Source organism: Eucyclogobius newberryi, unplaced genomic scaffold (assembly GCF_026437365.1).
Source record: "Eucyclogobius newberryi isolate DKJ021-1_F unplaced genomic scaffold, fEucNew1.0.hap1 SCAF_8, whole genome shotgun sequence".
Classification (NCBI taxonomy): Eukaryota; Metazoa; Chordata; class Actinopteri; order Gobiiformes; family Gobiidae; genus Eucyclogobius; species Eucyclogobius newberryi.
The window spans coordinates 15,783,275-15,802,201 of record NW_027316500.1 but is presented as its reverse complement, the minus strand read 5'-3'; the positions used below and the strand labels follow the sequence as shown (position 1 = coordinate 15,802,201).

At 39.6% G+C, this 18,927-nt stretch overlaps 4 protein-coding genes across 4 annotated transcripts in view; 2 read left to right on the top strand and 2 right to left on the bottom strand.

The window, feature by feature from the left end:
• The first annotated feature begins 585 nt into the window (after positions 1–585).
• Positions 586–7,099, top strand: hps1 (HPS1 biogenesis of lysosomal organelles complex 3 subunit 1). The gene is made up of 18 exons (XM_072436839.1): positions 586–724; positions 1,198–1,340; positions 1,844–1,978; positions 2,890–3,032; positions 3,107–3,215; positions 3,804–3,964; positions 4,127–4,229; positions 4,318–4,411; positions 4,556–4,614; positions 4,688–4,855; positions 4,917–5,096; positions 5,169–5,245; positions 5,314–5,451; positions 5,531–5,596; positions 5,710–5,854; positions 6,363–6,476; positions 6,551–6,633; positions 6,711–7,099. Exons 2-18 carry the CDS (start codon positions 1,224–1,226, stop codon positions 6,871–6,873), a joined length of 2,055 nt encoding a protein of 684 aa, XP_072292940.1. The 5' UTR covers positions 586–724; positions 1,198–1,223; the 3' UTR covers positions 6,874–7,099.
• A 450-nt stretch (positions 7,100–7,549) lies between these two features.
• On the bottom strand, positions 7,550–11,440 carry st3gal7 (ST3 beta-galactoside alpha-2,3-sialyltransferase 7). The gene is made up of 7 exons (XM_072437279.1): positions 11,250–11,440; positions 11,050–11,170; positions 10,630–10,967; positions 9,387–9,573; positions 9,094–9,234; positions 8,652–8,801; positions 7,550–7,868 (listed from the first exon to the last, which is right to left on the bottom strand). Exons 1-7 carry the CDS (start codon positions 11,396–11,398, stop codon positions 7,782–7,784), a joined length of 1,173 nt encoding a protein of 390 aa, XP_072293380.1. The 5' UTR covers positions 11,399–11,440; the 3' UTR covers positions 7,550–7,781.
• A 698-nt stretch (positions 11,441–12,138) lies between these two features.
• Positions 12,139–13,919, top strand: ankrd2 (ankyrin repeat domain 2 (stretch responsive muscle)). Its single transcript, XM_072437351.1, has 8 exons — positions 12,139–12,195; positions 12,462–12,578; positions 12,644–12,751; positions 12,818–12,916; positions 13,027–13,125; positions 13,216–13,314; positions 13,562–13,660; positions 13,737–13,919. Exons 1-8 carry the CDS (start codon positions 12,139–12,141, stop codon positions 13,839–13,841), a joined length of 783 nt encoding a protein of 260 aa, XP_072293452.1. The 3' UTR covers positions 13,842–13,919.
• A 1,872-nt stretch (positions 13,920–15,791) lies between these two features.
• morn4 (MORN repeat containing 4) overlaps positions 15,792–18,927 on the bottom strand; it is a 3,166-nt gene continuing 30 nt past the window's right edge. Inside the window, exons 1-6 of the mRNA XM_072436897.1 lie at positions 18,868–18,927; positions 18,572–18,639; positions 18,428–18,501; positions 16,832–16,946; positions 16,627–16,736; positions 15,792–16,560 (exon numbers count right to left, since the gene is read on the bottom strand). The exon at positions 18,868–18,927 is cut by the window's right edge and continues 30 nt beyond it. Coding sequence (XP_072292998.1) covers positions 16,412–16,560; positions 16,627–16,736; positions 16,832–16,946; positions 18,428–18,494 — 441 coding nt within the window. The 5' untranslated portion in view covers positions 18,495–18,501; positions 18,572–18,639; positions 18,868–18,927 and the 3' untranslated portion in view covers positions 15,792–16,411. The remainder of the gene's footprint in view (positions 16,561–16,626; positions 16,737–16,831; positions 16,947–18,427; positions 18,502–18,571; positions 18,640–18,867) is intronic.

Below are 18,927 nucleotides of genomic sequence, written 5' to 3'. Positions count from 1 at the left end.
CAGAATCGTGTTGTTTCAAACAGCAGCATTAACCGTCTCTTTGTAAGAGAAGTTCAATACCTGGAGAGTGTTGTTGAGTTTGCAGTTTCTTTACATCGTCAAGAAGTTTCTTCTTTCGTTTTTCGGCATCGGGGGGATATATTCCTCTGGACATGAGGACCACGCAGGGACCACGTTCTGTTGTGTTTATGTTTTGCTCTCGTTCTGCTCGCGCCCAATCAGCGCAGGTCTGGTGTCTCGGTTGCCAGATTGTCATTACAAATAAATGCGGTTTGTGCCTTATATGTTACCGCTGTGTGCGCTGCCGCGCCAGCAGCGCTACTACACTAGTGGCGCACGCTGCGCTTGCACTTCGCATAAGACGGGTTGCCAGATTGGGGGCCCTATTAACGCCTCGGGGCCCTACGCGGCTGCTTAGTTCGCTTATAGGCTGGGCCGGCCCTGGTTCCTGTGTTGAAAAGTAGGGCTCCTGTGGCGTAAGCGTGTGCATCTCCGCATAGCTGAAATACCAGAGCATTGTGCGCAGAGCTGCCCCGGTCATGCGGGCCGCGCGAGGCTGCAAGCACGTGACCTCCTCGCGCGCGCACAAACGTCACATGACCCCGCCTGTAGCAGAGGCTCGAGCGGAGGAGGACGCGCGTGTTGACATCCACGTTCAAGCCTTTCTAAATCATCCAGAAGCGCTCAAGTGGTCGCCGATGGTGGGCTCGTCTCATCCGGAAAAGTGAGTGCGGTCCGGGCGTCATTAATAACTGTTGTTTTGTTGTCGTGATGTTTGTAAAGGCGGAAGTGTCTCACGGCGAGAAAGGTAAACAGTGGTGTCATGTAAAACGCGGCCTGGACAATACGGATTGGATTGACCGTGTCAGAATGAAAAGTATTATATAAAACATTATTGCCAATTATTGTACTGAGTGATTGTGAATCTTGGTTGAACATATTTTAATAATTTTCAATTAGAAACCAGGGATGTTAATTTTCTTCTACAGTAGTTAGACAGATACAACTATTTAAGATTATTATTATTTAGATATTTAAGAAAGTAGGCCACTTCTATGATGCTTTTGCACCCTGAAGTTTGTGCAAATGGATGTAAGCTTTTCCTTTGATCTAATAATAAAATCAAATGTAAACGTAGCACTTTCCTCCAGCTTAATGCATTTTCTAGGATGTAAAGGGAGCACTTATGTTATGAAGCAGGAAGGAGGACATCGGTTGTCCACATGAAGTGCCTGTTGATTGCCAGCGAAAGTGCAGAGGTCCTCTTCTACTGGACCGACCCGGAGTTCCAGCAGAATGTCCAGCAGCAGTACGGAGCGTCCCAAGAAGAAGGCCACGAGGTGAGGCAGAGGTGGAACCACTTCTGAACATTTGAACTCAAGTTAAAGTCAAGTTACGTGGCTAGTAAGTAAAGCACTGCTGCCAAAATGTTACTATCAAAATAGAAATGCACAAGTTTTTTGACAATAAAAATGTATGTAAAAAAGTATGTATGGCCCTAATTTTGCTCTTTTTTTCTTCCCCATTTAAAGTCATTTATCCAAAATTTGATTAACTATTTATCCGCCTTTTCTCTGAGCTCTGGCTGGACGAATGGGACGTTTGCTGTACTTAGTATCTCCTAGGATTTTAAATGTTGCTAGAATTATACTAAAGTACAAAACAAGTATGCTATCAAATAAAGTACAATTACCCCATATAATCTACTCAATCACAGTATTTGAGTATTCATTATTAGTTACTTTCCACCCTTGGAGACAACCACATCTCTAACAAGATAAAACAGTCCCATGTGTTCAGTTGTCTCATCTAACTTCTGCCTCTGTTCTGTGTCACTGTTCAGCTGCCGGCCTTCGAGGACAGTATCAGCACCCTGTTTGCCCCCATCATTATCTCATGCATCACTATGGTGGACCGACTGGGCGACAGCTATGCCTCCTTCACCACCGAGAACAACCACATCTACGTCCTGCATCAGGTTAATATCACAAATCTAGGTTTTCAGTCTACTATTTCACAGAAACAGTACTGGAGTCAGAGTGGCTTGCTATTACGGTGTAAAAGGAATGCCTGTCATGTGAGTCTTGTGCTGGAATCAAGTTGAGCTTTGTCCATTTGCAGTGCCATGAACTTCACCACCAGCACTAGACTGATCTAAAGTCTTTACACATTTCATTGTAATAGAGTTTCTGTCATTTTCAGTCTTAAACTAAAATGTAAAGCCTTTTTATTTTAAAAGGCACCCATTATACTAAATCAACTTTAGTGATCCTTGTTGCAACAGTGTTTCCTCTTCATTAGATTATTCAAAGTTGAATTTTATTGATTCATACATGTTTTAGTAATACTGTCCTGCAACTTGGTCTCGAGGGCTCGGAAAATTCACCTACCCCCTATCTCCGCCCATCATAGTGATTATTTTAAGATGTAATGCTCCGAGTGATACATGTAGGGTTAAAAAATTTCACGTGTCCCCTTTTGAAATGAAAGTAAAAGCGTGAGAATCTGCTTCTTGTTACAGTGAAACGTCACAATGAAGAGGCGGGGCTTATCAGTCAATTCAAGTCAAAGGACCTGTTTCTATTACTAAGCCGTTTTAGATCAGTATTGCAGTTTGTAATGAAGAAAATGTAAAAGGGTGATCTACTTATGTTACAGTTGAATACTAAGTACTTGAAAAAAAGCTTAATGTCTCCTTTAATAGCGCCAAATAACCCATGTACTAAAGCTTTCTAAATGCATCTTCCTGTTTCTCCAGGGTGAATTAACCTGTTGTGAACTTGGGCATTTCAATAAGCAATTTGTATGTTTGTTTGTCCTGTTTTCGGTCCAGCCCAATACTTTAGTCACAGTTAAATCCTCAACTTGGTCGACAACTTTACGTTTCAGTTTGACGAGTGTCTCTACATCGCTGTGAATGGGGACGGAGACGAGGATGAGGACGACCTGAGGAGGAAGATCTATGTGATGAAGAAGATGATTGAGGTGCTGTTCGGGATGGTCACCCTGAGCAGCACCCTCCTGAGAAAAGAGTAAGGCTTAAATGGCTCAATGCATCAAGTTAAGCAGTTTTAAAACATAATTTGCCATTATATGTTTTTCTCAGGCTTCGACCTCAAGACACGGAGCAAAGAGCAAGGTTATGGAAGCAACTGCAGAGTTTACTGGAGACGTACAGCCACCTACGGGAGAATGACCAAAGCTTTTTAGTCGAGGTAAAATATTAAAGTAAATGTAGTCTGTCAGTTAGTACAGGATTTTTAAAAAAAAAACTTTTTAGCAATACATTCAGTTGTAAAAACAAAATCAAGTCTACTGTTGTTTATGGGATAATTTACTATATTATCGGACACAATTTCCCTAATATTCACTGTTCTAAATGCAATAATTCATTAAATAGTCTTTCTCTTATCCTCTTGTGACCCCCGTCAGTATATCTCTTTTTAGTCAACCTTGGTCGCGTTTTTTTAAAGATGGAGATAAGAAGATTATTTGAGTTTGAGTCATTTTTAATGCAGCCACATTACAAAGACGCGCAAAACCATAAAAAACAAGCCTCTAAAACGTAGATTTTATGATTGTGAGCACATTAATGAGCCGCAGCAGGAAATGTGGTGAAACATGCCGGATCATTTAGCCCTTCCCTGTGCACACGCACCTGGACTGACTTAAGAGCACATGTTCGTCCTGACTAATGCCGGCCATTATCTAACCGGCATTATTGACACTAATAAGAAGCTTATAGGTCAAATGTTTACCGGTTATATTATCCTCCTTTCTCTTTGATTTTGTGTCTTCTTCAGGCAGTTGAAAGGCTGATACACCCAACACTTTGTGAACAGTGTATAGAGTTTTTGGAGCGACGTTTGGTCCAACAGTTGAACAGCAGCGCTGAGAGAGCGAGAGAGGAGGTGATGCACGCCTTCATTCTGGTTCACACCAAACTACTAGCCTTCTACTCAAGGTACATTTAATTGTCATGTAAAGATATAACCCTTATCAAATATAAACCAGTCCAATACACACAAATATAACACTCATGAATTTCTCATAATGACTTGGAATAATTTAATTAGTGGATTAATTTCAAACAGTTCTCTCAAAATGCAATGTATCTCTTCTAAAGCCGCAATGCAAGTACACTGGTCACCTCAGATCTACTGACGCTCATTATAATGGCACAGAACATGTATCCAAGCAGCACGGATGTGGAGGACGCAGGCCCAGAGGTAAGAGTTAACAAATACAGAACACAAGCCCTCATTGTTTAGTGATTTGTTTGCAATCCATTACTGTTTACTTTATGATTTTATGAAGGATGCAGAAAGTACATCTGGTTCTGGTCCTGATGTTTTTTACACCCCTGAGCCTTCGCCCACTGAGGGAGACTCCGATAGTTCCAATGGCTCGAGTACGTAAAAGCAATACATGTGTTGGAAATGCAATATTATTTTCCACAACCTCAGTGTCGTTGGCCTGATTCAGTTCAGTTTTGACCACTGATTTAGCTGATTTTTAACATTGTCTATGTGTTCTTCTAATTATGTCTTTGCAGATAAGCAAAAGAAAGTAATTGATATTCCTGTTTTTGAGTTTGTGGATCCAGATATTCATGTATGTGCTTTTATGTTGTAGATTTGTTTTACTTGACAGTGCATAGGACTCTTATTTATGATTTGCTCCTTAGATGGCTGAGGACAGCTTACAGACCCTCAGGGTTCCTCCTCCAGATCCATCCACTCCCCAAAGAGTTTTCTTAGAGGTGTCACACAAAGATGGCCTGTATCCCATGATGCCTCACTCCATGTACTGTCTTCCACTATGGCCTGGGATCACTCTAGTCCTACTCACAAAAGTATGTATGGCACTAATTTTGCTCTGTTTTTCTTCTCCATTGCCTACTAAATGTTCTTTAGATTCCCAACAGTGCCTTGGCAATGTCCATTTATGGGTATTTGGAGGCTTTTGCAAAGTTGGAGCGGCGTCTACGCGAAGGCTACGAAGGCTCAGCCGCCACGAGAAGTCAGCCAACCATACATGACCTGCGAGGGAAGCTGGATAAATTCATCAAAGCCTTGGGCCCCAGTGATATTCAGGTGAAGAGATGTACTGTATTTGAGACACATTACCATATGCGTATAAACTTAAAATAATGTGTCTTTTTTCAGTCCGTACCTCTATCCAATGTTTGGACAGAATTCAAAAACAGAGCGTTTGCCAAAGGAGGACCAGGCTTTACAAAAGAGTGAGTCTCTGCTGCCATCAACAGGAATTAAGATGGAATTGCAATTAAAAATAATTATCCTTTTTAAGTCTGATCCTTTGGTGTAAAAATATGAAGACCCAGCTTTGTGGCATATACCGTCAGTGTTTCCTGACTGACTCTGGGTCAGTGGACGCTCCTCGCCATCTGAGTCCCGGTCTGCAGGAACGGGCCCAGACCATGGTCCAGTGAGTAGACTTGTCTCTGAAGCTGTGTGTAAAATGTCAATATTTAAACCATTCTTTTGTTTGTTTTGTTTTTTTTAAGAGAAAAACTGATGGACTGGAAAGAATTTCTGTTAGTTAAAAGTAAAAGGAATATAACTTTGGTCTCATATCCTTTCTTTTAATAACCATGCTGCTCCATGTCGATATTGTAATGTAATATATTCTTTCATTGATTGTGTTGCCCGTTTGGGTCATTGACCTTGACCTATGTGTTGTCACTTATTTGGAAGAGTTCCCGGGTCTCATCCATTTCATTTGTGTTGATCGGTCAACTGGACAAATGATTGCACCATCACTAAATATCACAGAGCACAACACATCTGAGCTGGGGAAGGGGCCAGTGGCACAGTTCATTAAAAGAAAGGTACGTCAGAATTAAGCACAATGTGTTACAAACATTCAAATGTGGGTAGTATTCAGTTACATTTACTCATATTCTTACTCCTACTTGAGTAATATTTTATTTTAAGTATCCTACTTGAGAAGATGTTTTGTTTCCTCTTCCCATTGTGTTTAATTCAAGTAACAAAAGCTTTATGTCGACATTTTTAAATCAACACAATCAATATTTGTGTTCCTTGCACAGTTCCTTTATAATATGATTGTATTTTTCTCATTTGTGTGTATATTCTTTGAAAATACAAGATTGTGTGCATTCTTTGTCCTTCCAATTACATTAATTTAACAAATTATAAACCAGATATCACATCCACACAGTTACTTTTACAGTTACTCTTTCTTGAGTAGTAGTTTCCCCAAGTGCGGTACTTTAAAAAAAAAATGTTTTTTTACTATGTTTGGCCACTCCACCCACTTGATTACTACTGTACAATGCATAATAAAAGAGCTGGCCTAAATATTTCTAAATACAGGTCTGGGGACTAGTAAACACAACACGGAGGTACCTCCAGAAAGGCTATTCCACTGTTACACTACGAGATGGGGACTTTTTCTTTTGCTACTTCCTGTGGTTTGAAAATGAGACCGTCAGTATCAATCCTCAAATCATTATGTTTTTTATGAAACATGGTATATTAAATGTTTGTTCATTTCCGGTCAGGGATTCAAATTGGATGCCATGGATTTGCCTTGTCTTCCTGATGACTCGCCGCCGATTGGGATGCTCTCCTCAGACTACTACAGGTTTATCATTTTTTTTCCAAATCTTGTTTAAACCTGACTTTTGAATATCACTGCAATGAACATGATTTGTGATGCAGGAAGTTGCGGCGTTTTTACAGTAAGAACCACCAGGGGGAGGTAGTCCGGTGTTTTGAACTGCTCACTATTCATCTGGGCATCATCCCCACAGAGATCATCCTCCAGCACTGCAGACAGCTGGCAAGTAAACTGTGGGAGCCCTCCCGTAACCCCCTGCTCTAGAGGCCCCTACACAATGCACAGATCATTTAGAAGGAAACACTATAATGTCAGGCTTTTTAAAGTTGACCGCCATGATGTCTGTAATGCACTGAAGCCATGACTTTCTTTATGTACATGATAAGAAATGTTACTGCTTATGAATGTTGTTATTATCAGTTTTATTTAACTTTCTGCTACAAATGGCATTTGTATTAGGTACTAATAAACTTTTATAATGTAAAATGCACTTTTGTCTTATATATCAGTGGTTCTCAGTGACAAGATAATATTTGACTTTCCAAGTTTTGCATGATCTAAACATGGACTATATCAGGTCCAAATAAGGACTAAACATGATCTCAATGAGAAAACCAGGTTCTAAAATGATAGTAAACCATTGATATTGTATTAACCCTCTTGGAATGAATAAAGCATACCTTTCTTTCCCTGTGATAAGTAATGATAATAATTAAAAATTATCACGTACCGCCAGTGATAGACGAATCACAGTTTGTGAAACACTGATGTATTTAAGAATAAATCTACATATGTAATATTTAACACAAAGAACAAAATAAAAACACCTTCACGTAGAACATTAACATCTCTATGTTTGTCCTGTCAAGACTTTTGTGCAAACAGTACCAATGGTGGTGGCGGTACTGTATTACAATGTATTAAAAATTGTATTTGATTGTATTATTATTTAAATGTATTTACCGTCAAAGCTGCAGCTGGTGGCTTAAGTACAGTGTTAAATTAGTATTACTTATCTACTTACATTAATCAAGTTTAACCTTTCCATTCATTAGTGAGTCATTAGTCAGGCCCATACTTTTTAAAGGTCAGTCTGGCTGAATATAGGGCTGCTGTATGAGAGGACAAGTGCATTCACAGTTCAGTGTATTTTCAGTTTCTGCTCCAGTGCCTCACAGCGCCCCCGTCAGGTCAGTCACAGCTCCTGCAGCCACCAGGTCCCTCAAGAAGAGCTTTTCTGCACTCACATCATGAACCACCTGAAACACACATCATTACAGCATAATCATACTTGTAATATATAGATCTAAGTGTCACAATGATGTTAAAACCTTAATTTGATGAGAAAGAGGATCATAGGACACTGAAGTGACACGATTATTGAAGAGATACCCAAACAGGAGCGTTGAACTCTACAAACTGTATTCTTCTTAAAGCTAAAGTATTCTCATCCAGCCTAATGAGCAACTGTGCATGTGATTAAAACATATTTAACCATTGTTGACAATTATTTCTTTCATGTTTCATTGTTTCACATCAGTAATTACAGATGTATTATTCATAAATCTGGTCAAAACATTGGAATATTTGCTGTAGAATTTCCCTCATAATTCTGACCTGTCCTGAACACTGCATATCAATAATGGTCACTATGCTATGCCAGATCAGTCAATATGTTTGCACTCACCAAAAATCGGATCATTATCTGATATCTGGAGTTCAGATTATTGAAACTGTAAATCTGTTGAGTGAGTAATCTGATTTCTTTCTGATCATTCACATCTGTGCAGATTTTGACAAGGAAAGCTAATAGAACGCTATTGAAAGAGAACATTTTAAAGACCCAATAAGTTTTTTTTTTATTTATGTAATTGAATTCATTGTCCTTAACCATTATCTGACACATATCATCAGGCATTTTTGATAATCAGATTTCTTTGGACAAACACACACCAAAAATCAGATCTAATTAATGGGCTGGGGATCATTGTAGGATTGTATGAGTTTTATTATGCATTTTTACTGTAACGTGTTGAACTTACTTGCGCTTTCATGGCGTCCATGCGTATCTCCTCATAGTAATGAAGTCTTGCCTCTGGATGCTTCATGTCATAACCAAAACCTGCCAGACTTATATGATCACACAGCTGCAGAGCCATGACCACAGCACTGGCTCCAAGTGTAGGCACCATCTTTGAAAAGAACACATTCAACATTAAAAAACAATGCGCTTATGTTGGCACATTGTTCATGATCAGTCAAAATCTCTTTTCTTATAGTGGACCAGAATAAAATAGTTTTTGTGATGCATGCTTTGTGTTCTGCGAGTACTTTGATGTCTTTGTGCGGAGTATTGTGTGAATAGATGAGTTGTGGTGCTCCATACTTTAAGTGGGATGAAAGAGTCAGGGTATTTAATGATTTCTGTGTGAAGCCCCGGTCCAATCGTGCCTGGCTTCTCTGTACGATATATATCCAACTCACATTCCCTTGTTTGAGCTTGTACTTCTGTAGAGCTTGGACTGTTTTATGAATAATCTCTGGATGGAGAATCCGAAAGTTCTCAGGTCTCAGGGGGATCTCCTCCACCACGTCCCTCCAGAACCACATTTTGGACAACAAGCCCTATATGAAAAATGAATAAAAAAAAAACAGAAACTAGATGAGAGGCATTTGAAACCGTGACAATGATGATGTGATAATGCTGCTGCTGTTACTCTGGCTTATGTAACATGCTATTTTTGTGTGCAATGATGCCTGTGCACTGTGCTGCTCACCAGGGGTTGTTTGGTGACGACAGAAGTAAGCCAGTCCAGATCGAGGCTTTTAAAAACAACAAGAGCAACCATGGAGGTCTTTTTGTACTCCTCTGCAGAGTGGGATGCTCCTTCTGGGTAGAGCAACCGGATTGTGGTCCTGGACCCAGCGTCTCTTTCAAAACCAGGCACTGGAGCATTGTTCAACCTGAAAATACAGTCAAATCATGACAAATACATTTTAATACTTGAAAGGTTTGTAGTTTTACTGGTCAAGAGTCCTCCACCTGTGCTCGCTGTAGGTGCAGTAGTTAAAGAAGTTACAAATGTGTCATGGGTTTGCTTTCTGGCCTAAACCATTTACCAAATGGCTCTACCTTGTTGTGGGATTTCTCTTCTAATGATTATCAAGAACAATACAACAGAGTTGTCTTTTCTCAAAAGTGAATGTTTAATCCTCTTATACAATCAGAATTAATCTCTCCCTTGTATGGATTCGTTGGTCACTCTTGTGCAGAACCGATTCATCCAAACATCTGTCTACACTGATCTGGTCCCACCAAGGGATTTGTGTTCATCTTATAGATTACAGGTCAAACAGGTGGTCACATAACCTACTTCAATAGAAACATTTACATTTCTTACAGACAGGTTTACAGAAAGGCAAATGGCACAGGTACAAGAAAACAAAGGATACAAAGGCCCCAGGAAAGAGACAGCTGGTAACATTTGCATAAAGTCAGTTCACATCTCTTACTGTTCTTTGAAAAATAATGCCCTAGTGTGAAAAACCAAAATCAGGCATGGCCCCCAAGCAGACCGAGGTAGGTCTGTGATCAAAAGAATCACAGCACAGACATGTAATTAAGGGCCAAATGATATGTTTTTCCGTAACAACCTTCAATCTCCATTTCACGATACAACTGCCTTGTCTAATTTTATTCTTTTTTAACACAAAAAACATTATTGTCTCCATGATGATTGCCTGGAATGTTCCACAGTATGGCATTAAACTTGTCTATCTTCATGATGAGACAAGTAACACCATCAGGCCAAGTTACTGGTAAGGTCTGTGGTGAGGGGCCCCGGCTCACGTTAATAATACATGTTTTTTAAGGTATTTTCTGCTAAACAAACTTTGAATGCCCCTACTACAGAACGGCTTTGCAATTACAATGGAGATAAGCATATGGCAGACTTCACACCAGAAAAGTTACTTAGTGCACCTTTAAAAACTAAAATTCACAAAAGTTCTGATGCTTACCTTATGATGATGTCATACTGATCAATATGTGATCCAAGATGGCTACCGTGTAGTACCCCCCCACTGCCCATGACAACACAGCGTCTGCAGGAGCCCGCCCTGCTCAGAGATGAAGGTAGACCGAGCTGAGGCAGCGAGGCCAGAGCCAGGGCCAGGGGCTGCTCACTGCCCAGCAGCCCCTGAGGAGGAGGGCGCTGCCAGGACATGGGGCGCTCCTGCTGCACAAACACAGGGATGTTCAAGAGCCCAGACGAACATGACAAAGCTTTAAGATGGGTCAGACACCATCGAGGCTGGCATGGACTGGACAGTAGGGACGCTGACAGATTGAGTAAGACCTGGACACAAGCAACAAGCAAATCTACATGAATTTTATTACTAGTTTTCAATTGAAATAATCACATACGTCTTTATCTCTACCAGATCTTTTGGATTTTCATAGCTGACATCTTCTTTCTGCTGTGCATTTAAGTAGGCTGGGATCAGTATTGCTGAGTAGCAGCTTATCAACAGCACCAGACTAACAGTCAAGTTCACACTCCTACAGAAAATAGATTAACGACTTACAGCATATGTAAATAATGAACATAACGTCTAAGCAGCCATGTGTACAAGTGCACCTGCTGATGAAAAATGTCTCTGGTCTTGTCCTTGTTGTTTGCAGAGGTTTGTGCAGCTCAGGGGATGTAGATGTGGCCTCCTCAGCTTCAGCCATCAGTGGAAAGCCATCGTCCTGGTCCTCTACACTCAAGTGGATGAGTGTTACCATGTTTCAAATTCTGGTACACAAAGAGCTCAAGTCAAAAACGTGTTACTTCTGAAATAGTTTGTAAACAAAAAAGTGGTAGTCTGGGTAATTTCTTTGAGAATCATAATCAATTGCCTGTGAAAAAACCTCTTGTTTGTCCTTTGATGCAGATACATGTCGTATGCACATAAAATGGCGTCATCTGCGTCCTTCCCTCTGTACTCTGCCTTGTCCCTCAATAACACAAGTTAAACATTAACATGACACATGGCCACTCACTCAGTGGCATTTAAATAAATGAGTGTTAGAAGTATGCTCAGTAGGAGCAAACCACAGAGGTGGAATTACCAGACATGACACTAACATGACTTTAAAAATATATTTCCTTATTTTAAATAACCTGTCTGAAGCTAATCCTCCAGAATGCTGTGTTTATGGGCTTTGCACTGTTGTGAAAGAGACATGCATCTGCAGTAACCACAGGAGCTGTGGAGTGAATGTGTCTGGGCTCAAGGTCTCAGTGGGTCCTGGATAGGCTCACATAAAAGTGTGCACTATGTGTGTGCGTGTGCACAAAGAGAGAGAGGATACCCTTCCAAACTGGCATTCATGCCCGCAAGTGTGCACACACACCTGTTAGTCAGGATGGCACTGTCCCACTGTGAACCAGCATTCCAGTCCTTCAGCCTGAGCACTGCACTCTTCACTTATTGGTTTGCATTTGTTTTATTTCCGATGGACTGCTAAGTGTGTGCTGTGATATGGAAGACATAGAAAACTGGGAAGACACCAAGACAGAAATACAAACGACACTGAAGGTGAGGAAAGTGACAGACCATCTCTGTTTTATGTTTACTTTTCTAGTCCTTCTGTAGTATTGGTTAATTATAATGTATATATTCATTATGATGTTGAAACATTATAATTCATGCATGTTCTAAGATAAAAATGTACCAACAACTATTGATATAGGTATGTGGATATTATTATTGTGAATATGTTGGTACTCGAAAATAATGAAAATTTTCTTAAATTCTATTTAAAGGTTTGTTGTGAGTATGTAATGTATGTTTTTGTCGAACAGTCCAATGATGACTTAGGAAAAATTACTTCAAACACTGACATTTTAAATGTTGTGGATGACATTTTACTACCCAAATCAGACACAAAAACACAAGTATCAGTGGATGCAATTCCAGAGGTGAGCATTATGGATTTAGAATGATAATGTATACTTTCTGACTATCATTTAGTATATTTGCACAGGCTAGACTGGTGGGTATAACAGAATTCATGACTGCATCCAGTCAAGGCCAATTGGATGTTGTGTTCAAATACCTAAGTAAAGGAGGGAATCCTGACGTTCATGATGAGGTAAGATAACTCGGTGAATAAAAACAACACAGCACTTTACATTTGCACATGCTATCATTTTTGCAGTTAAATAGGACAGCCTTACATCTGGCCTGTCTAGAGGGACACCCACCCATCGTCTCAATGCTTCTGGAACAAGGAGCAGATATCAACTTCCCGGACAGGGTGAGATGTGTGTGCTAGTTCAGATAATGAAGCGATTGAGAGATTATTGTCTGGAATTGGCCTGCAGAAAAGCAGCGCTAATCAGCAGTGGCCCTCCTGCTGTGTTGTAGCTGGGCTCTGTGGCCATACACTGGGCCTGCAGAGGGGGGAGTCTCAGTGTAGTCCAAGCACTCAAGAGCCGTGGGGCTGACCTCAATGTACGAGATAAGGTAACTGTCAACTTTTCTCTTTGCCATTGTTCTCCTTATCAGTAAAACAAAAAAAACTGACGTCCCGACATACAATTGGGTGTCTTGCAGCTGTGGAGCACTCCTCTGCATGTGGCCACAAGAACGGGACATACTATCATCGTGGAGTACCTCCTGTCTTGTGGAGCTAAAATGAATGCCACAGACTGGGTACGGGGAAGGAAAGCGGTTCAGTACATTATCAAGAGTGAGCATTGTGGGAAATGTAAATGAGTCACAAACAAACAAATAAAGATATAAATGATTGCCAAGAGAACAAAGAAATAATCTTGGTCTGTGGAAAGTTCTGATCTAAATGTTTTTGCACAGTATGTTATCTTTTAAGACATTTTGGGGTCTGTTAATGTTCTTATAGAGGGATTTTGTCAATAATCAAAGTGTCTATGGCAACCCACAGGAAGGAGACACAGCTCTGCATGATGCTGTGAGGCTCAACAAGTACAAGATTGTGAAGATACTCATTCTTTCTGGAGCTGATCTAAACTGGCAGAATAATGTATAATGTATATTGTTGCACTATTATTCTTCAATTACCAAGGAACTCCCCATTAAAACTAAGTGTGTTCTTTCAGGAGGGGCTGACCGCAGTGCAGCAGGTCAAACAGTGGCAATTTGACGTCTTGGATACACTGCACAGCCTTTTGAAGCCTCAGACATCTGCAAGTAGTCATCTTTAAAGGTGCACTATATAACTTTTCTGGTGGAGGGTTTGTCAGCTGCGTTTAGCCATGGAGATGTTAGTGTTTGCCTGGAATGTTACAAAAAATATGACATTAAACGTATGTATCATCAGGTTACAGTCTGCTCACAGAAAAGTCCATGTGTTTCAAGGTATTTTTGAGCAATACAAATATTGTAATTAAATAACTCTCCATTGGGACAATTTACATTTACAGTACATAGATTAAAAACGAACCTCATTGTTATCATTCTGAATCAACATCAATGTCTTAGCACAGTATTTTACACATGGTCAGATTAAAATTTAATATAATATTTACCAAAAATATTATTCCACTAGTTCAGTATTGGTGTGAAGTGCAAGTTATTTGATGATAAAATTGTATCGCCAACTACATGCGTCTGAAATATGTACTACAGTCTGTGATCCGACTCAAAATGTCACTTATGCCCTTCAGTTTTTCCTGCCTCCTTGTGCTGTGGCACAGTAATGCCCATGTGATGCTCCTGAGAATTCAACACTGTACATAATGTAACATAATTGTGCCACATCTCAAGGCAGTAGCACTGCAGCAGTGTTTCTGACACACGAGCGCTGCCTGCCGAGGGGAGCACATGCCTTAGCTAAAGTCAGGGATTGAACAGGAGATTAGGGGACATACTTTCCTGCTATCATCAGTGGCTCAAATGTTTATAACGGGGGCTTATTCACGCTGGACCAACTGAATGCTGGCCATAATAATTCACTTGAAACCGTCTGTCCAATCTGTGGATCTCTTTGACGCACATTTTTCTGCCATGTGATGATAAGTAACATTATCAGTCGCACACTGCTCTTCCGTGATAACTGTCACTGATGCTCCAAATTCTAATTTTAAAGAATAAAAGCGGTGATGCAAATTCTGTGTGACTTATTAATTCAACTTTTAAGATGATTTAATATGAAAACACCTTAGACAAATGATTCATTTTAAAGCATTAGTGACACTGCCACTAACATACTAATCCCAAAATAAGAATTAGTGACAATATCATTAATTTACCTAACGTTTACCATTACAGTAAATGCTTTATTACCGGTGATATTGTGAACTGGCATTAGTTATTTTAACTTTCTATCCATATCAATGGCAAACCACATTCTCAATGTTGGAAAATTGAAAAGACAGTGTGTATGATGTAACTGTAGGATTACTCAAGCAGCCTTATATCGTTACCAGGAGAAAGGTAACCATGGCAATGATATTTTCCAGCAGGTGAAAGTATGAGCAGGCACACTTTTACAGCACCATTTGATTGAAATTGAACACTACCCTATAATTTCCTTCAGAAGTGTTTATGGGAAAATAGTATCCGTAATTCTAATGCAAGGAGAGAAAATATTTAAATTTTAATGTTAATAAAAAATGTCAAGGTGGACTATTTATTTTTTTTATTTACGGATCTGATGAAAAAACAAACAATATACTAAAGCACAAAATGACATGGTCTTTGGTTGCAAAATGCTTTCAACCCTAGACAAAGATACATGTACAAAATATGTGTATAAGGCCCAGTAGCTTCAAGTATAACAATGAATATATTATTTTCTTTAGTTTAGGATTAAAATGCAATCCAACATAAACAGTATTATAATAAATAAATCCACTATTCACAAGCCAGTGTATTCTTTCAACAATCCCATACTTGGGGAAAAAAAGAGTGATTTCTGTCAGTAATAGAATCCAGGTGACTGAGAGCCCACAAAGCAGAAAATTACAAGGATTTTTTTAACTGTAAAATAATGTCAATATAATCTCATTGAAATAAATACATTCATACTTTTTAAAAACTAATTTCATGAATTCAACTTTTAACTAGTTATTTTTTTAATACCGTATATATATATCGATTGATGCAAATTCTACACTTTTTACAGGCCTAACTGCCTTACTTTTTGTAATTAAACAAACCAAATAGTCAATTTTACAAACCATGATTGGATGTCTGGTAATGATTTGTTTTTAGGTTAAACAAGACGACCATTCTGCAGTGACTTTACTTAACAGAAAGTGAACGCTTTGATGAAACCAACACATCCTATAACACCAGCAAGACATTCTTCAAACAGACTTGAATTTCATTGTGGTGACAGTCACTTTAGGGGAGATGATGCAGAGGGAAACAAGAGGCCGCTGTACATCATCTGATTTTCAAGTAGGCACCCTTGACCTATATTTCCATGCACAATATGACTTTAAGGCATTTGTGAACACTGAATCCAAATGCATGTGACAAATACATTTCTGTACAGTAGTGGTATGCAGAGGAATACCACTATGCATAAATGTGACGATGGCTAAAACCTCTTACTGTGGAAAGCAAGACAAAAACTCTTGCAAACACAAATGTCTGTTGCTTTATGGTTTTGTGCGAATCAATTTGACTGATCTATACATGAATGCATTGCAAGACACTGCAGAGGCTTAGCAAGGCATTTGTAGTATAAAATAAAAAAGAAAATGTTGTTAAGTAGGTCCATGTCCGGTAAGCCCTATCGCCAGGAGCTGAGGCTGTGAAGTTCCCGTCAGAGAGTCAGAGTGCGGGCACTGGCGGCTGAAGCCTGAGCCCGCTGCACCACCACTGAACACTTCTCCCTCTTCTGTAGCCTGTGGTTTTGAAACAGACCCTCGTTTCTTGGGACTCCGTGAGCCCCGTCAGGAAAAGTCAACAAACCTGGAAGCAGAGACAAGCGTTGCTACAGAGTTTTCATTGTGACGTGAGTTGAGAATATGACCGTACCATAACCCTCAACTCTGCCTTCTTTGAACTCTCCTTCAAACTTCGTGCCATCATAACGACTAAAAACACCCAGGCCCTGGAACTTGCCATGTGCAAATTCACCTTCATATCTGGAAGACAAAAAACGTTCAAAACACAAGATAACATACATCTGATTTAGAATATTTAGTAAGTGCCACTGTTTATATGGTGAACATGTGCATACCTGGATCCATCAGTGAAAATGAGAGACCCGGTGCCATGGAACAGGCCGTTCTCAAACTGGCCCTTGTAGCACGTCCCATCCTGGAACTTAAGTTTTCCCACACCGTGTCTCCGACCTGAAACAAGGAGGTGATGGTCATATGTTTACGCAATGCATTTAGAATCAGAATCAGAAAAGGTTTATTGCCATTGTCAATGAACAGAATTAACAAACATAGGAACTTGCTTTGGTGATTTGGTGCAACATAAAACAATAAACAATTACAATTACATACTAAAATAGCATCTGATCTTATACGTATTCTTGCAGAACTGTGGCCTCTTGTTCTATATTATTCCACTTTCCTGGGGTTATACATTGTGTATCGTAAAAAGCTTATAAATGTGTCACAACATGTTCAAATCCCTCAGGATCTTGCACCGCTCTGTCAGGTTCACTGTGGATTTGAAAGCCCATCTGCCCGGTGTGTGGTGTAAATTAGCATGGATTTTCACTCCACATCCACTTTCTGAAGCATTCAAGGTACGTACAGGTTTAGCTTTTGTGATTAATAGAAGTATTAGCAGTGGTACATTGGGTTGTAATAGAAATCATGATTATTTCAAACGAGTGATTATTTTAAAAGTAAACCTTTTTAGGAAGAATTATGATTAAAACCTCTTACGCGTAGGGCGTTGCACACACGGGACATTGGACTTTTTCTTTCTTTATTCCATTTTGTCCACATCTTATAAAAGGAAACTCTCAAGCTGATTTATATACTGTACATACAAATAAAGCTGTAACCCACTTATTTCCAGTCAAATCAATCATTCTGGGAAGAAACAGGGTCAGTTTATACTCCAAACCCACAAGTAAAAAATGTCTTAAAATAAAATGAAAAATGAATAGGACTTATATATGGATTCCGTCTGGATACTTTTGCTTTATTACAACTCATTTTTAGTGAATTTACCATAAGCTTTTAAAAGAGAATGGTCAAAACCCAACTAATGCTCATTTTAGTGTCAACTGATCCCTCCAGATACCAGCTTTACTTGTCAAAGAAAATCCTAGGTGGAATTCAAAATCTGATTTTCTCTGTGCAGAGCTTGTTTTTACTTATAATTAGAGTAAACCTGACATCAGAGTCCAAAACTACAGAGTCTCAGCTTCACAAAGGCTCCAGCCAATTGTTTGTGCTACAGATAGTTAATTAACAGCTTCAGTTTCAAATGGGGGTACATTTTTCAGGCGTTTTAGGACAAAATAGGCCCCCAAGTGCAAAGGGTTTATATTTTTATGTGTAGCCCCATGTTTTGTGAAGCGGCTGCAGTGCCTTTTCTCCAGATTTAGAGACAGGATTTATTTCAAACAGAACTGTATTCATAATTGTATGTTAGTATCATTTGTTGCAAAGCCTACACCAGTTCTTTCTGTAGGTTAAACGTCTAAACCCGGTTGTCAAAGCCATAGTGGCCTAAACCTAGCTTTACTAGTGAATGGACTAAGAGGCATGAGATGTGTCACTTGCATCAAGGCAATATATTTATGATCCAGACGTTTATGATCTGCGTGTAGACAATGATGCAGGCCAACAAAATATGTGTTTCTTGCCTTCCTTCCACTCCCCATGATACTCTTCTCCACTGGCATAGGTGAAGGATCCTCTGGTCAGAGTCATGTTCCTCCTGAAGTCCACAGAAGCCTGTTAGTGGTCATCCAGTCAATAACAGTCTACATCCACTAAAGACTACACACCACAATATGATTTGATGTATTATTACAGGAGGTTCTGTTTTCTTGGGCTTGGGTGTAGCAGCATGGCACTGAGGGATTAATTTACTATGTTAAATAGTATATCACCGGTAGATCCCTCGATTGTCTCATAAAACATGGTGAAAAGCCCAACTTGGCATTGTCTGTCAAGCGTGTAGCATTGAGGTGTGCATATGTTTGCCTTTATTGTCAACGCAGTTAGTACACGGTTAAAACAAAAGGCGATTCAACAGAAAATAGATTGAAAACACGAAACAAAGGGCTGTCATACAACGTACCTGTTTGCAAGGTTTGTTGTCTTTGAAGCATGGAAAACAGCGCTTTAACGGAGAGGGCGG

What these genes read in the sequence shown, in the direction of transcription:
- st3gal7 (XM_072437279.1), bottom strand. Translation starts at nt 11,398, where the DNA reads ATGGTAACACTCATCCACTTGAGTGTAGAGGACCAGGACGATGGCTTT. An exon ending in ATGAAAATCCAAAAGATCTG is followed by an intron (nt 10,968 to 11,049) that starts GTAGAGATAAAG and finishes GCTTGTGTCCAG; the next exon opens with GTCTTACTCAATCTGTCAGC. An exon ending in ACAAGCTCAAACAAGGGAAT is followed by an intron (nt 8,802 to 9,093) that starts GTGAGTTGGATA and finishes TTCTTTTCAAAG; the next exon opens with ATGGTGCCTACACTTGGAGC.
- hps1 (XM_072436839.1), top strand. Translation starts at nt 1,224, where the DNA reads ATGAAGTGCCTGTTGATTGCCAGCGAAAGTGCAGAGGTCCTCTTCTAC. An exon ending in ACCAAAGCTTTTTAGTCGAG is followed by an intron (nt 3,216 to 3,803) that starts GTAAAATATTAA and finishes TGTCTTCTTCAG; the next exon opens with GCAGTTGAAAGGCTGATACA. An exon ending in TGTGGTTTGAAAATGAGACC is followed by an intron (nt 6,477 to 6,550) that starts GTCAGTATCAAT and finishes ATTTCCGGTCAG; the next exon opens with GGATTCAAATTGGATGCCAT.
- ankrd2 (XM_072437351.1), top strand. Translation starts at nt 12,139, where the DNA reads ATGGAAGACATAGAAAACTGGGAAGACACCAAGACAGAAATACAAACG. An exon ending in AAATACAAACGACACTGAAG is followed by an intron (nt 12,196 to 12,461) that starts GTGAGGAAAGTG and finishes TTTGTCGAACAG; the next exon opens with TCCAATGATGACTTAGGAAA. An exon ending in ACCTCAATGTACGAGATAAG is followed by an intron (nt 13,126 to 13,215) that starts GTAACTGTCAAC and finishes GGTGTCTTGCAG; the next exon opens with CTGTGGAGCACTCCTCTGCA.